Source organism: Populus nigra, chromosome 1 (assembly GCF_951802175.1).
Source record: "Populus nigra chromosome 1, ddPopNigr1.1, whole genome shotgun sequence".
Taxonomy (NCBI): Eukaryota; Viridiplantae; Streptophyta; class Magnoliopsida; order Malpighiales; family Salicaceae; genus Populus; species Populus nigra.
The window spans coordinates 40,469,735-40,493,932 of NC_084852.1; the positions used below are offsets into that span (position 1 = coordinate 40,469,735).

General features: G+C 32.5%; 2 protein-coding genes across 4 annotated transcripts; both read left to right on the plus strand.

Moving 5' to 3' along the window:
* The first annotated feature begins 14,013 nt into the window (after positions 1-14,013).
* LOC133695941 (general transcription and DNA repair factor IIH subunit TFB5) lies at positions 14,014-15,403 on the plus strand. Of its 3 annotated transcripts, none has more exons than XM_062117934.1 (3): positions 14,014-14,249; positions 14,546-14,650; positions 14,916-15,403. In XM_062117934.1, the coding sequence occupies exons 2-3, from the start codon at positions 14,616-14,618 to the stop codon at positions 15,091-15,093; spliced, it is 213 nt and encodes a 70-aa protein (XP_061973918.1). In that variant the 5' UTR covers positions 14,014-14,249; positions 14,546-14,615; the 3' UTR covers positions 15,094-15,403. The 3 variants fall into 3 exon arrangements, with proteins under 3 accessions (XP_061973918.1, XP_061973924.1, XP_061973909.1); XM_062117940.1 differs by having other exon boundaries at positions 14,598-14,650; XM_062117925.1 differs by having other exon boundaries at positions 14,021-14,249; positions 14,593-14,650.
* Positions 15,404-21,048: 5,645 nt separating this feature from the next.
* Positions 21,049-23,944, plus strand: LOC133694444 (ATP-dependent Clp protease proteolytic subunit-related protein 2, chloroplastic). The gene is made up of 9 exons (XM_062115948.1): positions 21,049-21,208; positions 21,297-21,340; positions 21,438-21,510; positions 22,065-22,185; positions 22,270-22,407; positions 22,519-22,635; positions 23,140-23,208; positions 23,312-23,407; positions 23,704-23,944. Exons 1-9 carry the CDS (start codon positions 21,165-21,167, stop codon positions 23,839-23,841), a joined length of 840 nt encoding a protein of 279 aa, XP_061971932.1. The 5' UTR covers positions 21,049-21,164; the 3' UTR covers positions 23,842-23,944.
* The last annotated feature ends 254 nt before the right edge of the window (positions 23,945-24,198 follow it).

Genomic DNA, 24,198 nt, shown 5'->3' on the forward strand with positions numbered 1-24,198 from the left:
GTCATGTGATTCTGTGGCTTTCTGCTGGTTTCTTATTTTTATTTTACTTTTTTTTGTTTGAATATTCTTCCTCGGTGACAAGATGAAGTTCAATTCAGTTCATGGAACATATCTTGAAAATAAAACAGTTGTAAGAAAACCCTTTCAATGAATTGATGTGGTTTTAAGTGGCCTTCTTCAAGATGTTGGAAGCAACTCGAGTTCAGCTTGAATTTGATTTGTTTAGCTTTTGCCTTGTTAAGTTGGGGTAACGTCGATTACTGAATTGGTCGCAACAGTGTTCTATAATTGCTCCAGTGACCCCTGAAGAGGTCAAAATCACGATATACTCCCTGAATGGCAGCAAGGCTGGGCCAGATGGATGTTCAGCCGATTTCTTCAAAAAAGCTTGGAGTACTGTGGGAGAGGATGTTATTTGATGCTGTTCCGAGTTTCGTTTCCAGTAGGAACCCTTTGAAAGCAATCAATTCCGTCGCGAGTACCTTGGTTCCAAAATGGCAAAATGTAAACAGGGTTGCTGACTTTGGACCTATTTCTTGTTGCTCCACAATCTGTAAATGCATTTCAAAGATTCTTGCTAATAGGTTAAGGTTTGCTTGCCTTCTCTAATTAGCTTGAATCCAACCGCATTTATTCATGTTTGGAAAATTGGAGGCCATATTTTAATTGGCTCAAGAAATTATGAAGGGTAAGGAATATTTGGAGTTTCTCAAGGTTGTGCTCTGAAGGTGGACATTATGAAAGCCTTTGATTCGGTTCATTGGGGCTTTCTCTTAACGTTATGAGGGCAAATGATTTTCCATTAATGGTGGTCTCTGGTTATTTTGATGGAAGAAGGGGGCTTAGGCAGGTGGACCTCTCTTCCCTGACCTACTGGTTATTGCTATGGAGATCCTATCTGGTCTCTGGTTATTTTGATGGAAGAAGGGGGCTTAGGCAGGTGGACCTCTCTTCCCTGACCTACTGGTTATTGCTATGGAGATCCTATCTTGCATTCTTAATGATGCTGCGTTCTCTTGAATTATTCCTTATCATCCAAAATGCAAGAAAATTAGTCCTACCCATCTTTGCTTTGCTGATGATCTGTTGATTTTCGCTGCTGGTTGTGCTTCTGCTGTTCAGGGTGTAATCAGCTCTTTGCAGGCATTAACATGGTATCAGGCCTTAAATGCAATCCTTCGAAAGACGAATTTTTCAGTGCTGACTTTTCTTCTTCTCTCTCGAACGATTTGCGAGGTGTGTGTGGGTTTAAATTGGCAAATTGTCTATAAGGTATCTTGGAGTTCCTTTGATCACAGGAAGATTAAACGTTGATGATTGTAAGTCAGTGCTTGAGAGATTTTCATCAGGGTTGCACTTGGCATAAAAAAAGTCTTTTGCAGGAAGACAGCAATTAATTTCACGTGTCATTTTTAGTATCCAGAACTATTAGTGTTCTATTTTCATTCTGCCTTTGCAACTGATTAAATGCATTGAGAAGCTTTGTAATGCTTTTCTTTGGAAAGGATAGGAATGGTCAGCTAATGGTGCTAAAGTTGCATGGAGGGTTGTAACTCTTCCAAACCAGGAAGGAGGTCTTGGACTATGATTATAGAGTGGAATAATACTCGTGTACTCGGAAATTTATGGAGTATTTATTTTGCAAACAGGTTCTCCACGAGAGCTTGGATTTATGCTTGTCGTTGTTGTAGTGATTCTGAACAACAAAAATAACAAAAAATAATGCTTGTGTTTAAAAAGAGATTGATGAATGAAAAACTTGAATACTTTATTTATAATTGCAGCTCAATTTATAGAGCCGATACATAATAAACTTCTACGATCATGGTTCTACATTCAAGCCATGATCAATTGATAATGGAAATAACAGAGCTGCGAAATAGCAGCAAGAACAAGAGAATAGGAACAGAATTGACTAAATCAAAAATTAAAGAAAGAATAAAATTCCAGCTCAGTAGTGCTGAACATTATTTCTAACACTCCTCCTTGTTTAGGAGCTGCAAACTCCCAACTTTGTTCTCAGAAATTCGAATTTGTTGACTGGTAGTGGTTGGGTGAAAATATCAGCTGCTTGTTCTTCAGTTTTGCAGTAAATAAGAATGATACTCTCATCTTTCTGCACCTCTCTCAAAAAGAATAATTTGATGTTGAAGTGCTTGGTTTTCCCGTGAAACACAGGATTATTAGAGATGGAAATGGCAGCTTGATTGTCAACTAGAATTTATGTGCTTTCCTTTTGCTCCAGGTTAAGATCAGATAAAATTTTCCTCAGCCACAAAGCTTGATTGACAGCAGCTGTTGCAGCCACAAACTCAGCTTCAGCAGTGGATTGGGCTACGGTTTCTTGCTTTTTTGAATTCCATGAAAACACACCAGAACCTAAAGAGAAACAGTAGCCTGATGTGCTCTTTAAGTCATCAATTGAGCCTCCCCAATCACTGTCAGAGTACCCGACCAGTTTGAACTCTCTACTTCTTGTGTATCTTATGACAAAATTGCAGGTTCCTTTGACATATCTTATCACTCTTTTAGCAGCCTTGAAATGCAATTCACTAGCACAATGCATGAATCTAGACAAGATACTCACAACATTCAAAATATCAGGCCTAGTTGCAGTGAGATACATCAAGCATCCAACAATTTTTCTGAATTGTGCTTGATCAACCTTCTCGGCTCCATCTTCTTTACATAGCTTCTCCTTTTGATTCATAGGAGTGCTTACTGCTTTGCAATCTTCAAGTTTGAACTTTTTGAGGATTTCTTTGGCATACTTCTTCTGACATATGAACACTTCATGTTCAGCTTGCTTAACTTCCATTCCAAGAAAAAAGGACATCAAACCCAAATCTGTCATCTCAAATACACTCATCATCTCTTGCTTAAACGTCTCCACATTACTGTTGTTATTTCCTGTTACAAGCAAATCATCAACGTAAAGTGAGATGATAAGGATGTTATCACCATTTTGCTTGATGTAAAGAGTCGATTCAAAGAGGCTTTTAGTGAATCCCAAGTGCTGCAAATGTTCATCGATTCGGCTGTACCAAGCTCTTGGAGCTTGCTTCAATCCATATAGTGCCTTCTTAAGAAGACAGACTTTGTCCTCCTCTCCTTCATTTGCAAAGCCTTCTGGTTGCTCAGTATAGATCTCCTCCTGCAAAACACCATTTAAAAACGTTGACTTGACGTCCATTTGATACAACTTCCAATTCAGTTGTGCTGCAATGGCAAGTAGCAGCCTGATAGTGTCAAGTCTTGCTACCGGTGCAAACGTGTCTGAGTAGTCCACGCCAAAGATTTGTGCATAACCCTTCACCACTAGCCTGGCTTTGAGCTTATTGATTGAGCCATCAGCGTTGAGTTTTGTTCGATACACCCATTTTACACCAATTACATTTCTGTTTTGAGGTCTGTCAACCAACTCCCACGTGTTGTTTCTCAAGATCATGAGAAGCTCCTCCTTCATCGCAGCAAGCCAATTTTGATCTAGCTTGGCTTCTTCAAAGTCTGCTGGTTCACACACAGCAATGTTGCACCTTTGATACACATCAAGGAGTGACTGTGTGCCTCTAACAGGAGTGTCATCTGTCATGTTGATGTCCCAATCTTCCATGCTTTGATCATTTGTGTCTGAAACAAGATAATTGCCTTTTAGAGAGGCTGAATCTTCTTTGATTGCATCGTTCCAGTCCCATTCTTCATCTTCCCGGAATTGGACATCTCTACTTATAACGATTTTTCCAATTTGTGGCTAGAAAATCTTATAAGCCTTTGAAACTAAGCTGTAGCCAACAAAAATGCCTGAAAGTGCTTTCTTTTCAAGTTTATCCCTCTTGACCTGTGGAACAAGGGTGAAGCACAAACATCCAAATACCTTAAGAAAATTCAGAGATGGTTTGTAACCATACCATGCCTCAAAGGGTGTTTGATCCTTCAAGGCTCTTGTAGGCAGTCGGATTTGCAAGAACACAGTAGTGTTTGCAGCCTCTGCCCAGAATTTCTTTGGTAAATTCTTCTCATGTAGCAAGCATCTTGTCATTTCCAATATGAACTTGTTTCGCCTCTCACTAACTCCGTTTTGCTGAGGAGTATACGGAGTTGTTAGCTGATGATGAATGCCTGCCTCCTCACAAAAAACGTTGAAGGCATTGAAAGTGTATTCCTTGCCATTGTCTGATCTGAGGGCTTGAATTGTGCAGCCACTTTCATTTTCAACTTTGGCCTTGAAATTCCAGAACACCTGTGCTACCTCTGACTTGTGCTTTAAGAAGAAAATCCAGCACATTCGGCTGTAATCATCAATGAAGACAGCATAATACAGACTCCTATTTAGAGAGGGTGTCCTTTGTGGTCCTGCAATATCAATATGAATCAATTGCAGCTTCCTTGTTGCTCTCCATGTGGCTTCTGGAAAGGGCTTCCTATTTAGCTTGCCAGTGTGACAAGTTCTGCAGCTGGATATGTGATCATCAAGTGCTGGGAAATCCTTAGCCATCATCTTGGATTTCATAAGCATCAACCCTCTATGATGATAGTGCCCGAGCCTCTTGTGCCAAATATCTGTGATATTTTCTTTAATTGGGAAAGCAGTATGCTCCTCCTCCAATGGATTTAGAGCAAAACTCTTCCCTTTCATGATTATTTTGAAAATATCATGACCATTCACATCTTTGATCAAGCAGCAATTGTTTTCAAACACTACTTTATAACCCTTCTCAATAAGCTGACCAACACTGAATAAATTTTGATTTATACCAGGGACATACAATACATCAGAGATGAACTTAGTACCTGAGCAAGTCAAGATTGCCACGATTCATTTTCCTTCAACAGCAAGGTATTCTCCATTTCCAATTCGAACCTTTGAAGTTGTTTGTTTCAGCTCCTTGAATATGTTTCTGTCATGTGTCATGTGGTTGGTGCAACCACTATCAATGAGCCAGCTTTCACTTGAGTCATTTCTGGAAATGCAAGTGGCCACAAACAATTGATCTTCTTCTTCTTGATCAATAATTTGAGCTTCTTCATCATGCAGTTGAATTTTGTTTTGGCAGATGACAGCCTCGTGCCCCATTTGATTGCATTTGTTGCACTTAGCTTTTGGTCTTCTCCAACATTTAAAATATGGATGTGATCTCTTTTTACAATGCTGGCATGGAGGAAAAAGTCCTTTTTTGTTTCCAGTGTTGCTCCTGTTAAAATTCATGGAATCACCTGATGATGCTTGACTGCTTCCATTCTTCTTGTAATTCTTTCCTTTTTCTCTATGCTTGACGAATAGAGCTCCTTCAATCTCATTTTCCTGTCTCATGATCCTCCTTTGCTCCTAAGCTTGTAATGCATTTAACATTTCTGTCAAAGTAATTTTTGACATATCCTTGGTATTTTCCAAGGATGTAATTGTAGCCTCAAAGATTTCAGGAATTGTTACAAGAATTTTTTGAACAATTCTTGACTCAAGCAGGGACGAGCCAAGTAAACTGATTCGGCTTGCAATATTAAGCAGCCTGTCAGAGTACTCTTTGATGGATTCAGTCTTCTTCATCTTCTGCAACTCGAAATCACGCATCAAGTTCAACACTTGCATACCTTGAATTCTTTCATCCCCTTCATACTCAGTCTTGAGAAACTCCCATATCTCCTTTGTTGTTTTCAGAGACATGATTCGAGTGAAAATGGTGGATGCTACTGCAGCAAACAAGCACGCCTTTGCCTTTGATTTTTTTATCTTTTTCTCCTTCTGTGATTTGACCTGCGCCATGGTGGGATTGTTTGGAAGTGCAGGGATTTCATAATCTTGTTCCACTGCCTCCCACAAATCCAGAGTCTCTAAGTATGTCTCCATCCGTACTGCCCAAAACTGGTAATTGTCACCATTGAACACTGGTGGAGCAATTGATGAGAAGTTTACTTCTGTCTCCATGGGTTACAACTCAGATCCCTTTAAATCAAGATGCTCTGATACCAATTGTCGTTGTTGCAGTGATTCTGAACAACAAAAATAACAAAGGATAATGCTTGTGTTTAAGAAGAGATTAATGAATGAAAAGCTTGAATACTTTATTCATAACTGCAGCTCAATTTATAGAGCTGATACATAACAAACTCCTACGATCATGGTCCTACATTCAAGCCATGATCAATTGATAATGGAAATAACAGAGCTGCGAAATAGCAGCAAGAACAAGAGAATAGGAACAGAATTGACTAAATCAAAAATTAAAGAAAGAATAAAATTTCAGCTCAGCAGTCCTGAACATTATTTCTAACAATGCTTATAAGTTGAAAGGAAAAGGTATCTGGATCCTGAAAATCCCATGTGACTGTAGGGATTGTGTGGGGTCAAATGGATCATGTGCTTGGGAATGGGAAGAAGACACATATGGTGGGATCGATTCTTGACATCCTTTCGGGCTTTTGGTGAAGGAATACGGCCTGAGAATTTTCCACCATACTGGACCTTCTACTGTTGAGAAAGTGGCTGATGTTATACATGCGAATAATTGGGCATGGCCTGCTGTGAGGTCTGATTATATGGCTGATGTTATCAGTGCTGTTTGTAGGACTATTTTTTCATACTGATCAGCTGAAGAGATAATATTGTTATATGAAAAGATTGGTTCAGATGGAAAATACTGTGTTCAAAGTGCTTGGGATTTCTCAAGGTTGAAGGGCAGTAAATTAGATTGCATAAGTTGGTCTGGGAACCACTTCACGTCCCTAGACACAGCTTCATCTCATGGCTTGAAGTGTTAGGACAGATTTTCTACAGATATTAGACAATATCAGCATGGCAGATTGATCGATACAACCAGTGCTTTGTGCAGTAACAGTGACAAAACCAGGGACCATTTGTGTCTTGAATGTGAATACTCTAAAGTAGTATGGTTTACAGAACTACAAAAAGGTGGCATTAGTAGGAATGTGGATGGTTGGAGGTCTGCGTTTGCATGGGCAGGGCAACATACAGAAATGTTTTCCATCTGTTATTTTGCGGCTTTCTTGGAATGCAAGTGTTTATGGGATGTGGAAAGAGCGAAACAATGGGGTTCGTGGTAATGGCAGTGGATCTGCAGAGTTTGTGGTTGTTAAAGAAGCATTTTAAATCAATAACTTAAATCAGTAACTTAAGCTGTTGTTAGGTGAGATCTTAAGATATAATTTATATTATTTTTTATTATACCTTTTCAGATGAAAGTTCTTTGAGTTTAAATATTGCATTGTGCTTAATTTTTATCAAATAAAGGATGGTAAGATTCGAACTTGTGACCGCTTGGTTATCAAGACTTTGATATCATATGAAAAAACTATCTTAACTCAATAATTTAAATTGTTAGATAAAATTTTAAAATATAATTTATATTATTCTTTAATAGTGATTAGTGGTTAATTTTAGACTGCACAACTTTCTAGCTACGGACTTCATAAGTTACCCAGTGTTGCTGCATGCGGTTGATAATCCAAAATTTCCTTCTGTTGTAGCCATCGACACCCAATATGGCCAATTGACGTGGCTGTTGGCTTTGCCCTTCGAGTTCTTTTGATCAATGAAAATCATTAATAATAATAATAATAAAATTAAAACAAATTATAGTATCATCAAATATAAATAGAAGTTTAATTAGATCAATTAATTTTAGCAATTTTCTTATGCTGCCTCAATGTGATAGTAATAAATATAAAATACTTCTTTCATATTTGTTTTGTTTTAAAAAAACATGTGGAACATGATTACATGTCAGTCAAGGTAAGACACTCCACATGACTCTTTAAGAACCCAAGTAATTGGTATTGTTTTTTTTCTTTCTTTCTTTCTTTTTTGTTCAAACCTCAAGCTTATAATTAACTTATCTCAATTATTATTCTTTTACGGAAAATTATCACGATATTACAACTTTCATTGAAAAAAAACTAACAATTACATTGTTATTTTCTCCTTGCTAAAAAAAACTAAAATACAAGAAATTATGAAGATATTATTTTTTTTGTTTGAAACTTGTGTCTTAAATTAAGATAAATTTATTTTAAAAGCGATCGATAAAAATATATATTTTTATAAATTAATTAATTAATAAGAAAATGGGAGTTGGAAATGAAATTTTTCACCCTTATTTAATTATTGAGATTTTTATAAATATTTATTTTATTATTTTAGATTTTTTTATTAAATAATTACATTGTGAATAATAAAAAGATATTTTCATCAAATAAACAAATGCATAAACAAGGAAAGAAGACTTTAACTTAATAAATACTTTATTTTAGAATTTAAATATTTTAAATTCTCATGAGTATTTATTTTAGTTATTATATAATTAAATAAAAATCAGCTTTGAAAACTACCATGATATCTTGTGTAAAATTTATTTTAATTCAAATTCTCCTTTAAACATTGCCGATTCTTTTTAACCCTAAAAGTCCGAACTCTACACCGAATTCCCTTTCCCCACTCGCCCACCTCCACTTCTCTTCTGTCCCCGTACCCACAATTTCACCCCTAATTTTTATCAAACATTACGTTCTGAGTGATTTTGAGCTTTGACTTTCATTTATTTTTCAACGTTGAAACTCCTCAAAGTGGTTGGCGAGAATGAACTTGCACCGTTCAATTTTGATTTTTGGATATGTTTTAGAATTTGGATTAGTGTTATGTTCATTATATTTTTTAAAAATGTTTTTTGTTATAATCCAATTTCGGATCCTAAAATTTTGTCAACCTTTTATTTTCTTTTAAAAAATCCAAAAAAAATATTTAAATCAAAATTTCCATTAAAAAAAAAGATTTTTAGGTCACAACTAAACAAGAATTCAAGTTGAGCTAGTTAGAAATCAACGTGGGCACGCAAGTTGGTGTTTACTTAAAGAAAAATGGAAAAAATAGATTGAAATTGGTCAAGATGGTATAAATTGGATGATTGAGGACCAAAAGAAATAAAGTGGTAATTTTTAAGAGTCCAATTTGGTTAGCTGAGGGCCTAATTGAAGAAAAAAAATGAAGATTGGGGCAAACTTGCATAAACTTGAGAGCCAATGACCTAACTAAAAGAGATAGAAACTTGTAAGGGCTTAATTGATCCAATCTAGGGCTTAATTGAAAGAAAAATCAAGTTTAAAAGTCAAATTGACTAAAATTGAAAGAATTAATAGTCTAGGGATTGGAGTGTAATAGGCATTGAAAGTTGAGGGTCTTAATTGACTGGATCGGGGGGGGGAAGTAAAAGGAAATCTAAAGTTAAATGACCAATTGAGGATCAAATTAAATAATTCTGAGACCAATGACCATTTTTGTAACAAACGTTGAAGTCTGAATGTTTAATTAAAGAACGCTAAGGGTGTAATTGCAAAAGTTTATGAGGAAAGTGCTCAAGTAAAGGTCAAATTGAAAACTGGTGAAATTGAGGACTGAAATGAAAATGCATAGAGCCAAACAATGTCATTTATTCCTAAATTAGGAACTTTAATTGGATAAGAGAACGACAAGTTATTTAATATATAAGAGGACGACGTGTCGTCTGAGAACTTAGACTTTAGCCTTAAAACTCAAATGACATGTTGTCTAAAAACCCTGAGTAAGAATGACATGTCTTCTAAGGTCTCGATTTGCCCTAATAGTGGTGAACGACATGTAGTTCATTAATAGGGCTTAGAAAACAGTGTCATTTTAAAGCTATTATTTATCTTTTTCCCATATAAATCACAATTTGCCCAATGAAAAGACTGACTGGATTAAAAAACAAATTATCACAATTAATTAAATATATTGGCAGAATAGCACAATTAAAAAAATAATTAGTGAAATAGCATCATTTATATATGTCACGATTGAAAAACACAACTTTTATAACTTATCGTTATTCAGAATAGTGACATTCAATAACAAATATTAAATGTGCATGAAAGATAGAGAGAAATTGAAAGAAGAGAGAAAATAAAGAAAAAAACTTTGGAGACATTAGTAAAAACAAATCTCGAGGAGACAAATTTAACGATATCAAGAAATGTGATCAAAGGTAACCCAAGTGGGCCACACTTATCGTCCAAAGGGTGAGGGTGGCTCACTTGTGTTTGGCGGCAAGTGTGACCCACTCGGATCACCATTGGTGACCTTTCATTATGGTATCAACAATGTCATAATTGAAGTTTCGGTGTGTCTCTGATATCTTTTTCTTTATTTCCTTTTCTCTTTCATTTCCCTTCTCTCTTGCCCATTTAATATTTTTATTGGATATTGTTATTCTGAATAGCAACAAGCTATAAAAGTCATGTTTTCCAATCACAATATATACAAACTGTGTTTTTTTGTCAATTATTTTTTTAACCATGTTATTTTGCCTATATTATTTTTAAAAATGTGTTAAAAACCAAGCGGTTTACCAAATGCTCTAATGAGAACTGGTTATACCGCTATACATGCAAAATGTATTGAAATGGATGAGAAAAAGGTTAAAGCTATCCAAGAATAGCCTACACCTAAATCAATCATTAAGGTTAAAACTTTTCATGGTTTGACTAGTTTTTATAGACGATTTGTTAGAGATTGTAATACTCTTGCCATATCTTTAACTAAAATTATTTGAAAATTAGTAGGTTTTAAATAGGATATTGAACAAGGTATTGCATTTAAAATTCTTGAATAAAATCTTTGTTCAACACCTTTATTAGTTTTACCTAACTTATAAGAACTTTTAAAATTGAATGTAATACCTCGGGAATAGATATTGAATTTGTTTTAATACAGGAGAAGCAACCTTTTATATATTTTAGCAAAAAGCTTAATGGTACAACATTGAGCTACTCTATCATATCACAGCGTCACGAGAATCAAACTACTTAGTAAAGAGCCATTCAATCATTACACTTGGGAACCATTCAATTTCCAAATCCTAAATCATTTTATGATTAATTTGGATAGTGATTATGTGATAGAACTCATTCTTATGTTTTTAATCTCTACTTCTATTTTCTCAATTTTAATTAATTATAAAATTTTATTTTTTAGTTTTTCATGTGACGTTTTATTTTCTCTTTTTAATGTCAAGGAAATTTTAATTAACATATTTAGTGTTTATGAAGTTAGTTGTAGCTCAATCAATGTTGAAATATCTTCTCTTCTCTAACTTGAAGAAAAAAAAATTGATGGATGGAGGGTACAATTTGTTAATGAAACAAGCACTAAAAGGATTTAATTAATCAAATATAATGTAGTTGGACTCAATTACAAAAAGCAACCTAGAATATTTACCTCATATGCAGTTATTACTTTCACGGTACAACCAGACATGTTGCATTGTGGATCAAAACAATATAATGATAAATTTGTCATTCTCAACAAAAATCAATAGCTTGACTATTAATGGTATTATGGTTTTTTTTTGCAAGGCCCATTGGTTATTGCAAAATTAATTGGGGATGACTCGGTTTTTTTATATTTTAAAAACATAGTAAAATAAAAATTATCCTTAAAAACAAAATTTATTTAATTGACAGCTAAAGGTTTTTTTGAATTTTTATTTTTTTAAAGCATAATAAAATGACTAAATTACACTTAGAAGAAAAAAAAAAAAATTGAAGTGGTGTTAGGGGTTTCTTTGTATTTTTCATCATTTGTTTTAGTTATAATTAAGTTGATTAAGGTTAATTTGGTGTTTTAGCAAGTGGGAGACACATGCAACGTGTAAGGCGTTTTTTAGTGACCAAACATCGTCTTCTCTCTCTTGGTGTTCAGGCATATGTATATGATAGCGCAACGGTTGGGCTCCGATAAATTTGTTTTCTTCTCCTCTCTTTTTTCTCTCTTCTCTTCTCGGGTTTCATGTTTTTTCGTTCAAAAATCAAATATGTATTGTCAATTTTTATTCTTATTATTTTGATTGCTATTTGGTTTTTTTAATGCATTTTGAAATTAATTTTGGTTTTCAATTTCATCCCTCAAAATTTGATTTCATTTAATTTTTTGTATTGATTTTGGTCCTCATTATTTTAATTGTTATTTTTTTTATCATTTTCTTGATTTATTTTTTTTTTAATTGTATCCCTTATTTTTTATTTAATTTCTATACTAAATTTAGTCTTCATTATTTTTATTGTTATTTTTTTTGTTTTTTAATCCTTTTTATGATTGATTTTTTAAAAAAACAATTATCCCTTGATATTTAAATAATTGAGAATTTTGCTTTATAATTTTTTTTGTCTTTGTTTTTTATAGGGCAATTTTACTCTCATGACTCGAGTTACGGGTTTAGAAAATTAGCTTGATTTGACTTTGATATTTTTTAAAATTGATTTTTTTTCAATTTTATCATTTAACATTAAGTTAGTGGGTCTTGAGCTTTGTGATTTTTTCTATTTTTTTTCTATGTGGTTATCTCAATCTCATATCATGGATCATAGATTAGTCAAGTTAACCTAGGTTAACTTGAGGTTTTATTTTTTATATTTTTTTAATTAATTTTTTTTAATTTTATCTTTCATCATTTAGCTTAATTAAAAATTAACCTTTATTTTTTTATTTAATTTTTTATATAAAATTATTCTGGTCCATAACTAAGTGTTGTCATTTGGTAATTTAGCTGTACCATAAGTTAAAATAAACTAAAATTTCTATGTGTTGGTTATTAAAAAAATGAGTTTTATTTTGGTGGGATCCACAGTAATTGTGGCTGCACCTGAGGCTGATAAGAAGCTGGAAAATTATGCTTTCCAATAGCAGCTAATCTCATTTTTAAGATCCACTGTGCTAAGAAAAAAAAGTCGACTCAACTATTCATCTTTTGTCTCTGGAATTGCAAATTCTATATGTTGTAGCTTGTCTTCCCCAAACATTACAAGAGCAGGTAAAAGATGACTTCCTAGAGTTTTTCCCTGACATGATTGTGTATGACCCAGCTGAAGACTTGTTTGAAGATCAAGATAAGGAAGATGATTAGGGGCGGAGCGATCCAGCTCCACGATCTACTTCACAAGGAATGGTGTCTTTCCTCTCTCAAACTTTAATCATCTACAACAGCTGGAAGAGGTGGATGCCTATACATGATCGAGAGTTGTAGATGAATTAATCATGGCAAATAACTCGTTCAAGTTTCTTTACAAAAGTGAACGGTGGAGAACGGTGGAGCACTGTTTCGGCCGGGTCCTGTATAAATCTAAATGTCTTAAATCAGGTCCACTCAATAAAATAAAATAAAATTATTTTTTTTATTTTTAATTATGTTTTATTAAAAAAATTAGTGTTTAGTATTATTTGATGACACTACATAAATTAGAAGGATATCGCATAATGACATAGCATTTACAAAATTTGATGGTAATTTCAATTTTGTTCCTGATAATATTTTACTTAATATTGTTGCACGCTCAATAAACCATGGAAAATATAGTTCTTATTGAATGAATTTTGTACGTTGTGGAATTGTAGATAGTTTAATAGAACAATAAAAAATATTTTATAAAAAATATTATTTATTTCATGATGTAATAACAATAGTTAAATTTATAATATTTAAATTAAAAACCATCAATATTAATATATATTTTTAAAAATTATTTTATAACCTCAATTTCAAAAGCATTCTTAACCAAACACATTAAATTATTTTTTGTTCAACCTCAATTTCAACCACAGATTTAACCAAACATATATTTTTCCAAATTAACCGCAATTAAAAGTACTTTTTATAAAACAATTTTTTTCAAATCACAACCATAACAGCTGCCACAATACCAAATACACCCTAAGTTGTGAATTTATTATACTGACTCAAGTTAAATATTTTTATTTTAAAAAAACTAATTTTTTTTTCACTGAATCATTATTGTTGATAATTGAGATTTGAATTTTTTAATTTTCATTTTTACTATATAGTGTTGGCAAACATTTATTTTTCTCAATTAGTCATTATTGTTAGCTTTTTTATAATTATATTATTAAATTAATCAAATTAAATCCATTGATATCAATGTCCTGATCCAACTTTTTTTTAAAAAAAAAAATCATCATCACCTAAACATTTTTATTTTACATTAGAAAAAGTTTATCCCGAATCATAATCCACCTACTTGTTACCCCACTAATTGGATACAAATCAGAGCAAAGCCCACGGATCCACTGCCTAATGTTAGAGTGTTAACCGGACCGCTCCTTGAACCAGAGAGAGCAGCGGTCTTGGGGGCAACGTCATCTAAATCCGATCAAAGCCACTCTCTTTCTTGACGACGGCAGCAGCCTCTGAATCTCCGACTCCGTCAAAAAGGTCCTCTCTCTCCCTTTCTTTGGTTATTGCTATTGTAATTGATTACACCTTTTTTTCTTTCAAAAAAAAATAGAAAAAAAATTGCTAAACAAAGTCCAACATGGTGGCTTTCTGATGTAATTGAATGTGAAATCTCTGTTATTCAACTATGTTCTCTCTGGTGGTGAAGCAATTATTTGAAAATCCGTGTTTTGGTCCATGGGTTTCCGTAGAAACCAACAATAAGATTCTTTTTGTTGTTTTGGCTCTTTTGTCTAGGTCTGATGTTTTTGCATTTGTTTATGGTATTATATCAGTCCCAGAAAATGTGCTAGCTTTCAGATCCCTGTAACTTTTCTTGCAGTTCAGACTCCAGACTCCTACAAGATGGTTAATGCCACTAAAGGGTTGTTCATATCCTGGTAAATATCTCATTAGCTTAAAACCTTTTCAGCCCAGGAAATTGTTTACTGGTGAATACATCTCTAGCCATTCACTCTTGGGCTGGTATGTGATTGTCATCAATTTTATAATTTGAAGTCATTCGTTGCTTGTAATGGAATGGCCAAGCAGGTGTATTGCATTTAGATGTGCATATATTTCATGCTCGTGGTGGAGGCTTTTGTTTAGTTTCACCCAAGCTCTTAACTTTGTTACTGAAGGACTCTTGTCATGTTTATATTGTAGTGACATACCTATGGCACAATTCATCATCAATTTGAATGCTTCGCTACCGGCATCACAGAAGTTCATCATTCATATTTTGGACAGCACTCACATGTTTGTCCAACCGCATGTGTCTGATATGATACGAAGTGCAATTTCAGACTTCAGAGAGCAGAATTCCTACGAGAAGCCCTCTTAATTTGCCCATCTGTTCCCTCGTTTATGGTATTTTTATTATAAACACTCGATTAGACCATCATACCCATACTTCAGCTCATCAATATTTCTGTTTGCGTTTCTGTCATTCAATGCAAATCAAAGCTTTCTTGTTAATGGAAAGGAACAAAGTATCCTCGGGCAATATCAGATTTAAGTTGGAGTTTACTTGGAAGGGTATGCAGTTGAAACCTGTTTTCCTGTATAGCTCCTGAACTAGCTGGCTGAGCTTGGAAAATGTAGATGGACATGATACTATATATCTATTTTACTGCACCGATTATTTCTTTTTTTGATTTTTGTCAAGCCATAAAATGCTTCTATCTAATCTCGATAACTAATTCAATTCCACTAAGTTTCGTAGGATACTTGTAATCAGCAACCCATTTTCGGCCTTCTCTCTATCCTTTTATTAATGATTTGTGATATTTTCATACCGATATTTATTTTCTAATTTGATTTTAAATAAGTCGTAGAAATAATTTAACTCGTGACCATCATTTGAAAGCAAACTGTGTCTAAGGAGGGTTTTTATTTTTTGTCACGGGGTGACTTGTTGGGCTATACAATGCCCTCCACCCGCCCCCATTACATTATAATTATTAACAAAAATATATTTGAGATAAAATACCGTGAATTGCATGGTAGAACATGATACATTTTTTTGCATGTGAAAGTTCATTTTAATTCTTGAAATTTTTAAATTTTACATATGTGGTCCATGTAGTTTTAGGTATTTATACTTCAATCCTCAATCTTTATTTATATTATATTTCAATTCATAAGTTCTAAGATAAGAGAGAGAAAATTACAGGAAAAGAAAGTGAAAAGAGAGAGAATTTATTCGACTATATTTTAATTACAAAAAGAATAATTTTGGTGTTAGTAAGTTTATATTAGAGAATAGAGTTCACTGAAGATGATTTTGCAATGTAATCAAATATTAGAAAATGAATAAAATGGTTTTAAAAAAATTATTTTTCTATAAACAAATAGAGTTAATGTTTAAGAAAGGTTTATTTTTTTTCCCAGTGGGTGATTTGATGGGTTATTAGATAGAGGGTAACCTTCCAAATTACATTATAATTATTAAAAAAAAAGTAGATTTGAGACAAAATACTGTGAATTTTTTGGTAGAACACGATGTATTTTTTACATGTGAAAGTTCATTTTAATCCCTGAGATTTTCAACTTTTACATATATGGTCCATATAGTTTTGGGTATTTATGTTTCAGTCCTCAATCTTTATTTTTATCAAATTTCAATTTTTGAGTTCTAAGATATGAGAAAGAAAGTAACTAAAAAAGAAAGAGAAAAGAGAGAATTTGATTAACCACAAAAATAATGATTTTGGTGTTAATGGGTTTGTATTAGAGAGTATAGTTCAATGATGATTGTTATTTTATGTAATCAAATATTAAAAAGTACAGAAAGTGATTTTTAGGAAAGTATTTTTCTAGAAATAAATAGAGCTAATGGCTAAAAAGGTTTTTTTTTTTCATAGAGTGATTTGTTGGGCTATACCATAAAGGGTAACCCTTCCAGATTAAATTATAATTATTAACAAAAACATATTTGAGACAAAATACCATGAGTTGCATGGTAGAACATAATGTTTTTTTTCCCATGTGAAAGTTTATTTTAATCTCTAAAATTTTCAACTTTTACATATTTGGTCCATATAGTTTTGGGTATTCATGATTTAGTCCTTTTATTTTTATCACATTTTAAATTTTGAGTTTTAAGAAATGAGAAAGAAAGTAACTGGAAAAGGAATAGAAAAGTGAAAGAATTCAACCAACTATATTTCAGCCACAAAAGGATAATCTTACTATTAATGAGTTTGTATTAGAAAGTAGATTTCAATGAAGATAATTTTGCCTTGTAAACAAACTTTGAAAAGCAGAGAAAGTGGTTTACAGAAAAGTGTTTTCTAGAAACAAATGAGGTTGATGTCTAAAAAGATTATTTTTTTTTTCAATGAGGTGATTTATTGGGCTATACAATAGTGGGTGACCCTCTCGTATTACATTAGAATTATTCACAAAAATAGATTTGAGATAAAATAATGTAAATTGCATGGTAGAATATGATACATGTTTTGCACATGAAAGTTTATTTTAACCCCTGAAATTTTCAACTTTTATATATATGGTCATGTAGTTTTGGGTATTTATGTTTCAGTTCTCAATCTTTATGTATATCATATTTCAGTTCTTGAGTTTTAAGAGATGAGAGAGAAAATCATTAAAAGAAAAAAAAAAGAGAAAGAATTCGACTAGTCATATTTCAGTCACAAAAAAAATAATCTTAGTGTTAATGGATTTGTATTAGAAAGTAGAGTTCACTAAAGATAGTTTTGCCATGTAACCATGTTAAAAAAAATAAATCAAGAACTATAAGTTTTTTATAGATTTTATTTTAGTTTTAGTTTTTATAGTGATTATAGGATGTTTTGGGGTTGAAAAATAAGATTCCTGAGGTTTATGTTTTTGGTTTGTTTTCAAGTCAAGAAAAGGTTGGAAAATGAATTATAAATAGCTAAAAACTTTTCTCCTATTTTTCATAATCAAAGGTGGCCAAAAATTGTTGCAACAAATAATGCACTGTTTGCTGTCAAATTTTTTTATTATACTGGGAAGAAAAAAATGTCAAGCACTGGCCTTTTTTAAGCCCATGCTCCTCTAGGCCTTCCGTCTTGAAAGCCAGGCACACAAGCTAGTCTTCTAGGCTTAGAAACACTTTTTTTTTTTAATTTAAAATAAGTTTTTTAAAAATTAATAATTACAGTGTTATCTAAAGAAATCATCTGATTATGTCAAAGTTTTTAAAAAAAGATTTGAGTTTTTCATGATTATATTTTGCAATAACTTTGTTAATAATTATATGAAAAAATTACCGGATCAAAATTATACTCGTATGCTGAGTTTTTTAAAAATATAATTTGTATCATGAATTATTACAAATTTTCAAATTATATATATAAAAAACTAAACTACCCTTATATATAATATATCATAAACTCAAACAAAAGATAAATAAAAAGCTTTCCCTCCTCTAAACACAGATTCTCTCTCTTTAAACTTATTAGGAAGAACCCTAATCTTTTAATCTTTGTCAATTTATTGGTGAAATGAAATTGATTGTAAGCAAAAGGAATAAATACTCATTTTCCAAGGAAATTCAAATATTTTCTGGGAAAACCTCTCAATCATCTCTTTGATTCTCCATATAATCCACCTCTTATCTAGTACTTTTAGAGAAATTCATAAAATCTCACAATACTCGATCGAGATCGAAGCACTACCACCTATCTGATGATGATGATTACTACAATAGCGATGATGCTGGAGTTTCTAAGTAGAATGCCAAGGCCGAGAAGAAAAAAGTGAAGCAGAAGAAGCCTAAGAAACCTATTGCAGCTGAAGTCGCCGTCAGAGGTTTTGTTGTTGTTGGATGTAGAATGGTTCAGTTTTGAGGGATATTGTGGGATTGGGGTTTCAATGGATAATAATAGTAATAATCCTGAAAGAAGTATTGGGAACCCACGTTCGTGATATTTATGTAGTTGTGCATTTGGTATATTTTGCACTTCATAGAATATCATGAAGATCCAATCCAATAGAAAGGATGCCAGCAAGTTCGTCATTTCCTTTGTAAAGTTTGTCAATTTATTACATTTTGCTCGTAAAAGAATGTCAAAATTCATGCAGAGAATAAGATTTTGCACGAGAGAAAGGCCAAGAAGAAGACTTCGTCGTCTAACAATTTGTCTTTAATGAAACTAATGAGTTGGTTGCTTAATGGAATGTTAAACAACCATTTTAAATCAATAATTTAAATTATATATTAGATGAATTTTATAATATAATTTATATTATTTTTTAACACACCATTTCAAGTACTAAAAGTTCTTTGAACTTGAAACTTACACAGACCCACACTACCTTGTGTTTAATTTTTATCACATAAATAGAGATGATAAGATTCAAACTCGTGACCGCTTGGTCATTACGGCTTTGATTTCATGTCAAATAACCATTTTAACTCAATAGATTAAGCTGTTACGAAATTCTAGAAATCAAACACATAAAATTTACGTTGTTCGACAACTTGCCTACTTCACGGAACTGCTGATTTGTATTAATCAAGTTTGGAAACAATACAAACAACAAAACAAGGAGGAGAAAATTCTTCTATAATCAACTCAACTCTCTCTAGCTCTCTCTTTGTGTTTCTCTCTATTTTCGTGTGTCACTCAACTCTCATTAGCACCCTCTATTTATAGCTGATATGGGAGACAATCCTTTCTATTTTAGTCAATTATAGCAGCCAATCTTGCCATCGTATTTAATATTCGGCAACCACTCTTGACCTTCACCATGCAGTCATCTTTGACATTGCAGTTAATAGCCAATTTATGTCTATATATAGCAGTTTTAAAATATTATTTATATTATTTTTTAATATGGTATTCTTATTTATTTGGAGCTCAAGAACAAAAGTGAGATCTTGAAAGTGCACACATGAAATAAGAACTAAAATGGGTGAAAAATTTTTAACACTAAATTAAAATATAAGTTTTTTAAATTTGAGCTCAATGGTATATAAATAGGTGAGCTTGTGGGTTTATGGTCGGAGATGGTGGCGAGCGAGGGATCAAAGGGAAGGGAAGGTGGTGACTAAGTTTGGTGTTTAGAGAAAAAAGATAAGTGGAAGAAGATGGGTAAGGTTTTGTTTATTCAATAACAAATTTGTAATATTTAAGTTTTTTTATTTAATGAAAAAATTATAATATTCAATATAAGACATTTTTAGTTATTGAATAAAAAATAATATCAAACTTGTAAATAATCATATAATTTGTGTTGATTTTTTTTAGTCATTGAATAAGAAATAATAGTAAACTTGTAAATAATCAAATAATTTGTGTTGATTTTTTTTTAGTGTACTAGATGTAGAATGTAAACTGTTATGTACACACCAAGATTTAAAATACAAACATTAATTTTTCAAAACTCAATAAATAAATATAATTTTGATTAAATAATAAAACGGTAGTAAAATTTTACCTGATTATATATGAGCATAACATGCAATAAGTTGCAGAAAAATTATGTCAATATTCAATAAGAATAAAATAAATATTTTTTTTGTTATTGTTCATTTTTTATATAATGTTCACAAATTAATTATTCTTTCATTTTTTTTTCATACAACTTCATGAAAATTAAAAAGGCATGATTTTTTTTGTTTAAAACTTGCTTTCTAGATTATAATAAGTTTTCATTTAAAAAAAACCATATAGAAAAGACATATTAAAAAAATATATAATAAGGAAATGAGATTTTTTTGTCAAAAAATATTTTTTTTACTTCTTAATTTAAACTATTGAAATTCTTTCTAATATTTATTTTAATTACATTGGATTTCTATTAAAAATGATATTGTTAATATAAAAGCTATTTTCATATAAAAAAAAGCATAAATAAAAAATAAAGACTTTGACTTAAAAAAATACATTTTCTTCTCTAGATTTTAAATCCTTAAAACTCTTATAATTATTTATTTTAATTATCACAAACTTAATAAAGATTAGCATTGTAATTTACTCTCCAACATTACAGGGCCATAAAATCTAGTGATAACTAAATAAAATGGAATAATGGTAACTCAAACCTGTTTTCGAAAAAGAAATTATTTGACGTAACTTAAATTAATTTTTATTTTTTATTTAAAAACACGTCAAATCAATGTAATTTTAAATGTTATTTAATAAAATTGGTTTTAGAGTGTCGAGATTATTAAAAAAAATAACACATAAAAAATTAAATTAAAATATTTTCAAATGCAAAATCATTTAAAAAACTGACTTTCCACCGCATTAACAAAGATATGGACATTTGCTTAAGCCGAACCTCAAAAGATACGGCCAACATTCGTTGATGAAATGGTTACAATAGTAGTGGCACCACCCTATCCTAACTTATTCTAAGCACCTAAAATTTCCTCCCAATCCTCGTTCCAAACAGCACTTCATCTTCTTCCTGAAAATGGCATCCTCTCTTAATGCGAACCTCAGTCAGCCTTCTCTCAGGTTCCCTCTTTCTCTGCCTACATAAATATGCAAAGTATGCAACTTCTTTTATCCAATTTAATGTTAATTTAGCTTTTGGATTTTTCAGTTGCGGAGCCAAACTTTATTCAGGATTGAAGCTTCAATTTCCAAGTTTGCTCCTTTCCTTCACTTTCTGCTCTTAATCTCAAAACCCATTTTCCCTTGCCCTTTGTTTTCTAATTCTGTTTTTTTTTTCCTTTTGTTTTAGGTCTGTATGCAACTGGGAGACCTAATTTAACTGCAGAGTTTTATGGAAAGGTTAATAAGAGCCTTCAATGCGGGTAACTAATTTTCAGCTTATTTTTTCAATGACACGATTAGGGGATAAAAAATATTAGCCTGTGATAAACTTTGATGCTCTGTATGTGTTTGTGTTAGTGGGTATGGAATTGGAGATAAATAACACTGATTTGGAGATTCAGTAAAAGATAAAGGAGTAAATTTGACAAAAACTTTATTTTTTGTGTATTGTTGGGGTTACTTGCTTGGATTATGAGCTAGGAATCAACATAAAATCTTTTTTAGCTGTTGAATTTCAACTTGATTTCTTATTCATGGGAAAAAGTGATTTTATGGTCGAGACATTGTGTGCAAGCATTCATCATATCATGTTTCTTGGCATCTTTACAAGCGTTCTTCAACTATAGAGAGATTGTATTTAGCTGAAGTTAGAGTTAATTTGTTATCTTTTGTTGGTATATAAATAAAGATTAAATGTTTGTTTGTCCTTTTAAATGTTCGTAACGTGCAGTTGATCCCTGCTTGATATTCATCTCCGTGCAACATTTTGTTTTGGTATACATGTTTTATGGATGGTACATTTCTCTGTTGACAGGACTCGTAATCATAAACCAACACGGGCAGCAGTTAAAATGATGCCTATAGGGACTCCCAGGGTGCCCTATAGAACTCCTGGGGAGGGAACCTGGCAATGGGTTGATATATGGAACGCCCTAGTAAGTGGAGCACTATAGGGACCTTGTAGCTTTTATTTATTTACTTTATACAGGTTTAAAACTGACCAAATTCATTGGTTTCAGTATCGAGAGCGTATTCTCTTCATTGGACAAAATATAGACGAAGAGTTTAGCAACCAAATATTGGCCACAATGTTATACCTTGACACAATTGATGATTCCAAAAGGATGTATTTATATATCAATGGTCCTGGTGGAGATGTAAGTCCTTTGCTTAGCAATTCCTCCTTGAAAAATATGAAGTATCTGCTCTTTTGTATTCTTATTGCCTCTATTATTGTGCTCTTTTTCTGAAAAGCTTCTTATTTGCAGCTTACTCCAAGCTTGGCCATATATGACACTATGCAGAGCTTGAAGAGTCCTGTTGGTACCCACTGTGTGGGATTTGCCTATAACCTAGCAGGCTTTCTTCTTACAGCTGGGGAAAAGGTAATATTTTCACTATTGGAATCTGTATTGATGAAAGTTTTCCTGCCAGTACCTAGGGATGTTTTGTTATTGATTTTGGGGGAACATGTCGTAAAGGTGTCTCAAAAAAAAATTAATTTAAGGCATCATAGGGATTTGGGAAATTTTTTGTGCTTTAGTGTTTTGAGGACCAAGACCACCCCTAAATTCACCCCCACTATTACCCATCCGGTCATTGTGAAGTCAAGACAGCTCAAATGTGGTATAGTTTGGGGGAGTGACTCCTATAACTTATGAATTTGCGAGGTTTGACAGAATAGAAGCAAATATCTTTACTGTCCACACTAAATTTTAGCTTTATCATATGTTCGTATAATTTTGTCTATGAAAAGCCTGATCGAATTTGTGTAGGGCTTATCTACTCAGTGATATTAAGCTATGCCCCTTCAATTATACTCTTTACAATTCAGCAGCTTCATGTCATTCTTATGGTGTACTTTGTATGATTCTTTTTCTGTGTCAAAGGGAAATCGCTCTGCAATGCCTCTTTCAAGAATTGCTCTACAATCACCAGCTGGGGCTGCTCGGGGTCAGGTATGAATGTCATCTCTCATTAAAAACTGTTCTAGATATTATCCATATGTAATTTTTTGTACATGTTTGGGATGATATGAAACATGTGACATTTTTCTCACAGGCTGATGACATTTGTAATGAAGCAAATGAGCTTCTTAGAATCAGGGACTATCTTTACAATGAGTTATCTAAGAAAACAGGACAGCCTTTTGAAAAGGTTAGTTTTTGATTTCCTAGTATTTTATTGGTTGATTCATTCTGTGAACTTGATTTATTGTTAGATATGCCATTGGCCACAACCTAGATTGAAATACTAGCTGAACAAAGATGTGCATATAAATTTCCCCTTTAGTTTATTGTGATACTTTTTGCACTAAATAATGTGGCACATCTTAATCTTCTCATCTTACAGTCTATTTTCCCATCATTTCTTTAAACTTGCATTTTTGGGATGCTTGTTACTCTGTCATATGGTCTGATTCGCTTAAAAACATGTTTTACTACTGAATGCAGATTAGCAAAGACTTGAGCAGAATGAAGCGCTTTGAAGCCCAAGATGCCCTTGAGTATGGTCTCATTGATCGCATAATCAGGCCACCCCGAATAGATGCTGATGTAGGTCCCAGTGATGCATCAGCAGGTCTTGGTTAGTGTATATGATGGTTGTTATTAGCCGATGGGCATTATAAACTACCAAAATGTTCTGTCTGCTTGTACAACTAGCTATTTAATTCAGAATTGTTTGAATTTACAAGCACCTTAGTCACAGTTTTTTGAAGGCATAAAAATGTCCAAATTGGTTATGCAATTAAAATGTTTGCAATTGCGCCGTCATACTAAGAAGGAAGAGGTCTAATGGGTTTGATTTCTAGTTCTACATGCTTCATTTTCAGTTCTCTCAGTCAATTTTCTAAAAAACATGCTCAGCCTAAGAAAATGTATGCATATTGCATGATGAGGAATGCCCGTGTCTCTCTCCTTGTGGTTATTATTAAATGTATTTTTGTG

Bases quoted from the DNA above. Each gene is read 5' to 3' on its own strand.
- LOC133695941 (XM_062117934.1), top strand. From the start codon at position 14,616: ATGGTTAATGCCACTAAAGGGTTGTTCATATCCTG. The intron at 14,651-14,915 runs GTAAATATCTCA...TTTATATTGTAG, and splicing joins AAAGGGTTGTTCATATCCTG to TGACATACCTATGGCACAAT.
- LOC133694444 (XM_062115948.1), top strand. From the start codon at position 21,165: ATGGCATCCTCTCTTAATGCGAACCTCAGTCAGCCTTCTCTCAG. The intron at 21,341-21,437 runs GTTTGCTCCTTT...CTTTTGTTTTAG, and splicing joins ATTGAAGCTTCAATTTCCAA to GTCTGTATGCAACTGGGAGA. The intron at 22,636-23,139 runs GTAATATTTTCA...TCTGTGTCAAAG, and splicing joins TTCTTACAGCTGGGGAAAAG to GGAAATCGCTCTGCAATGCC.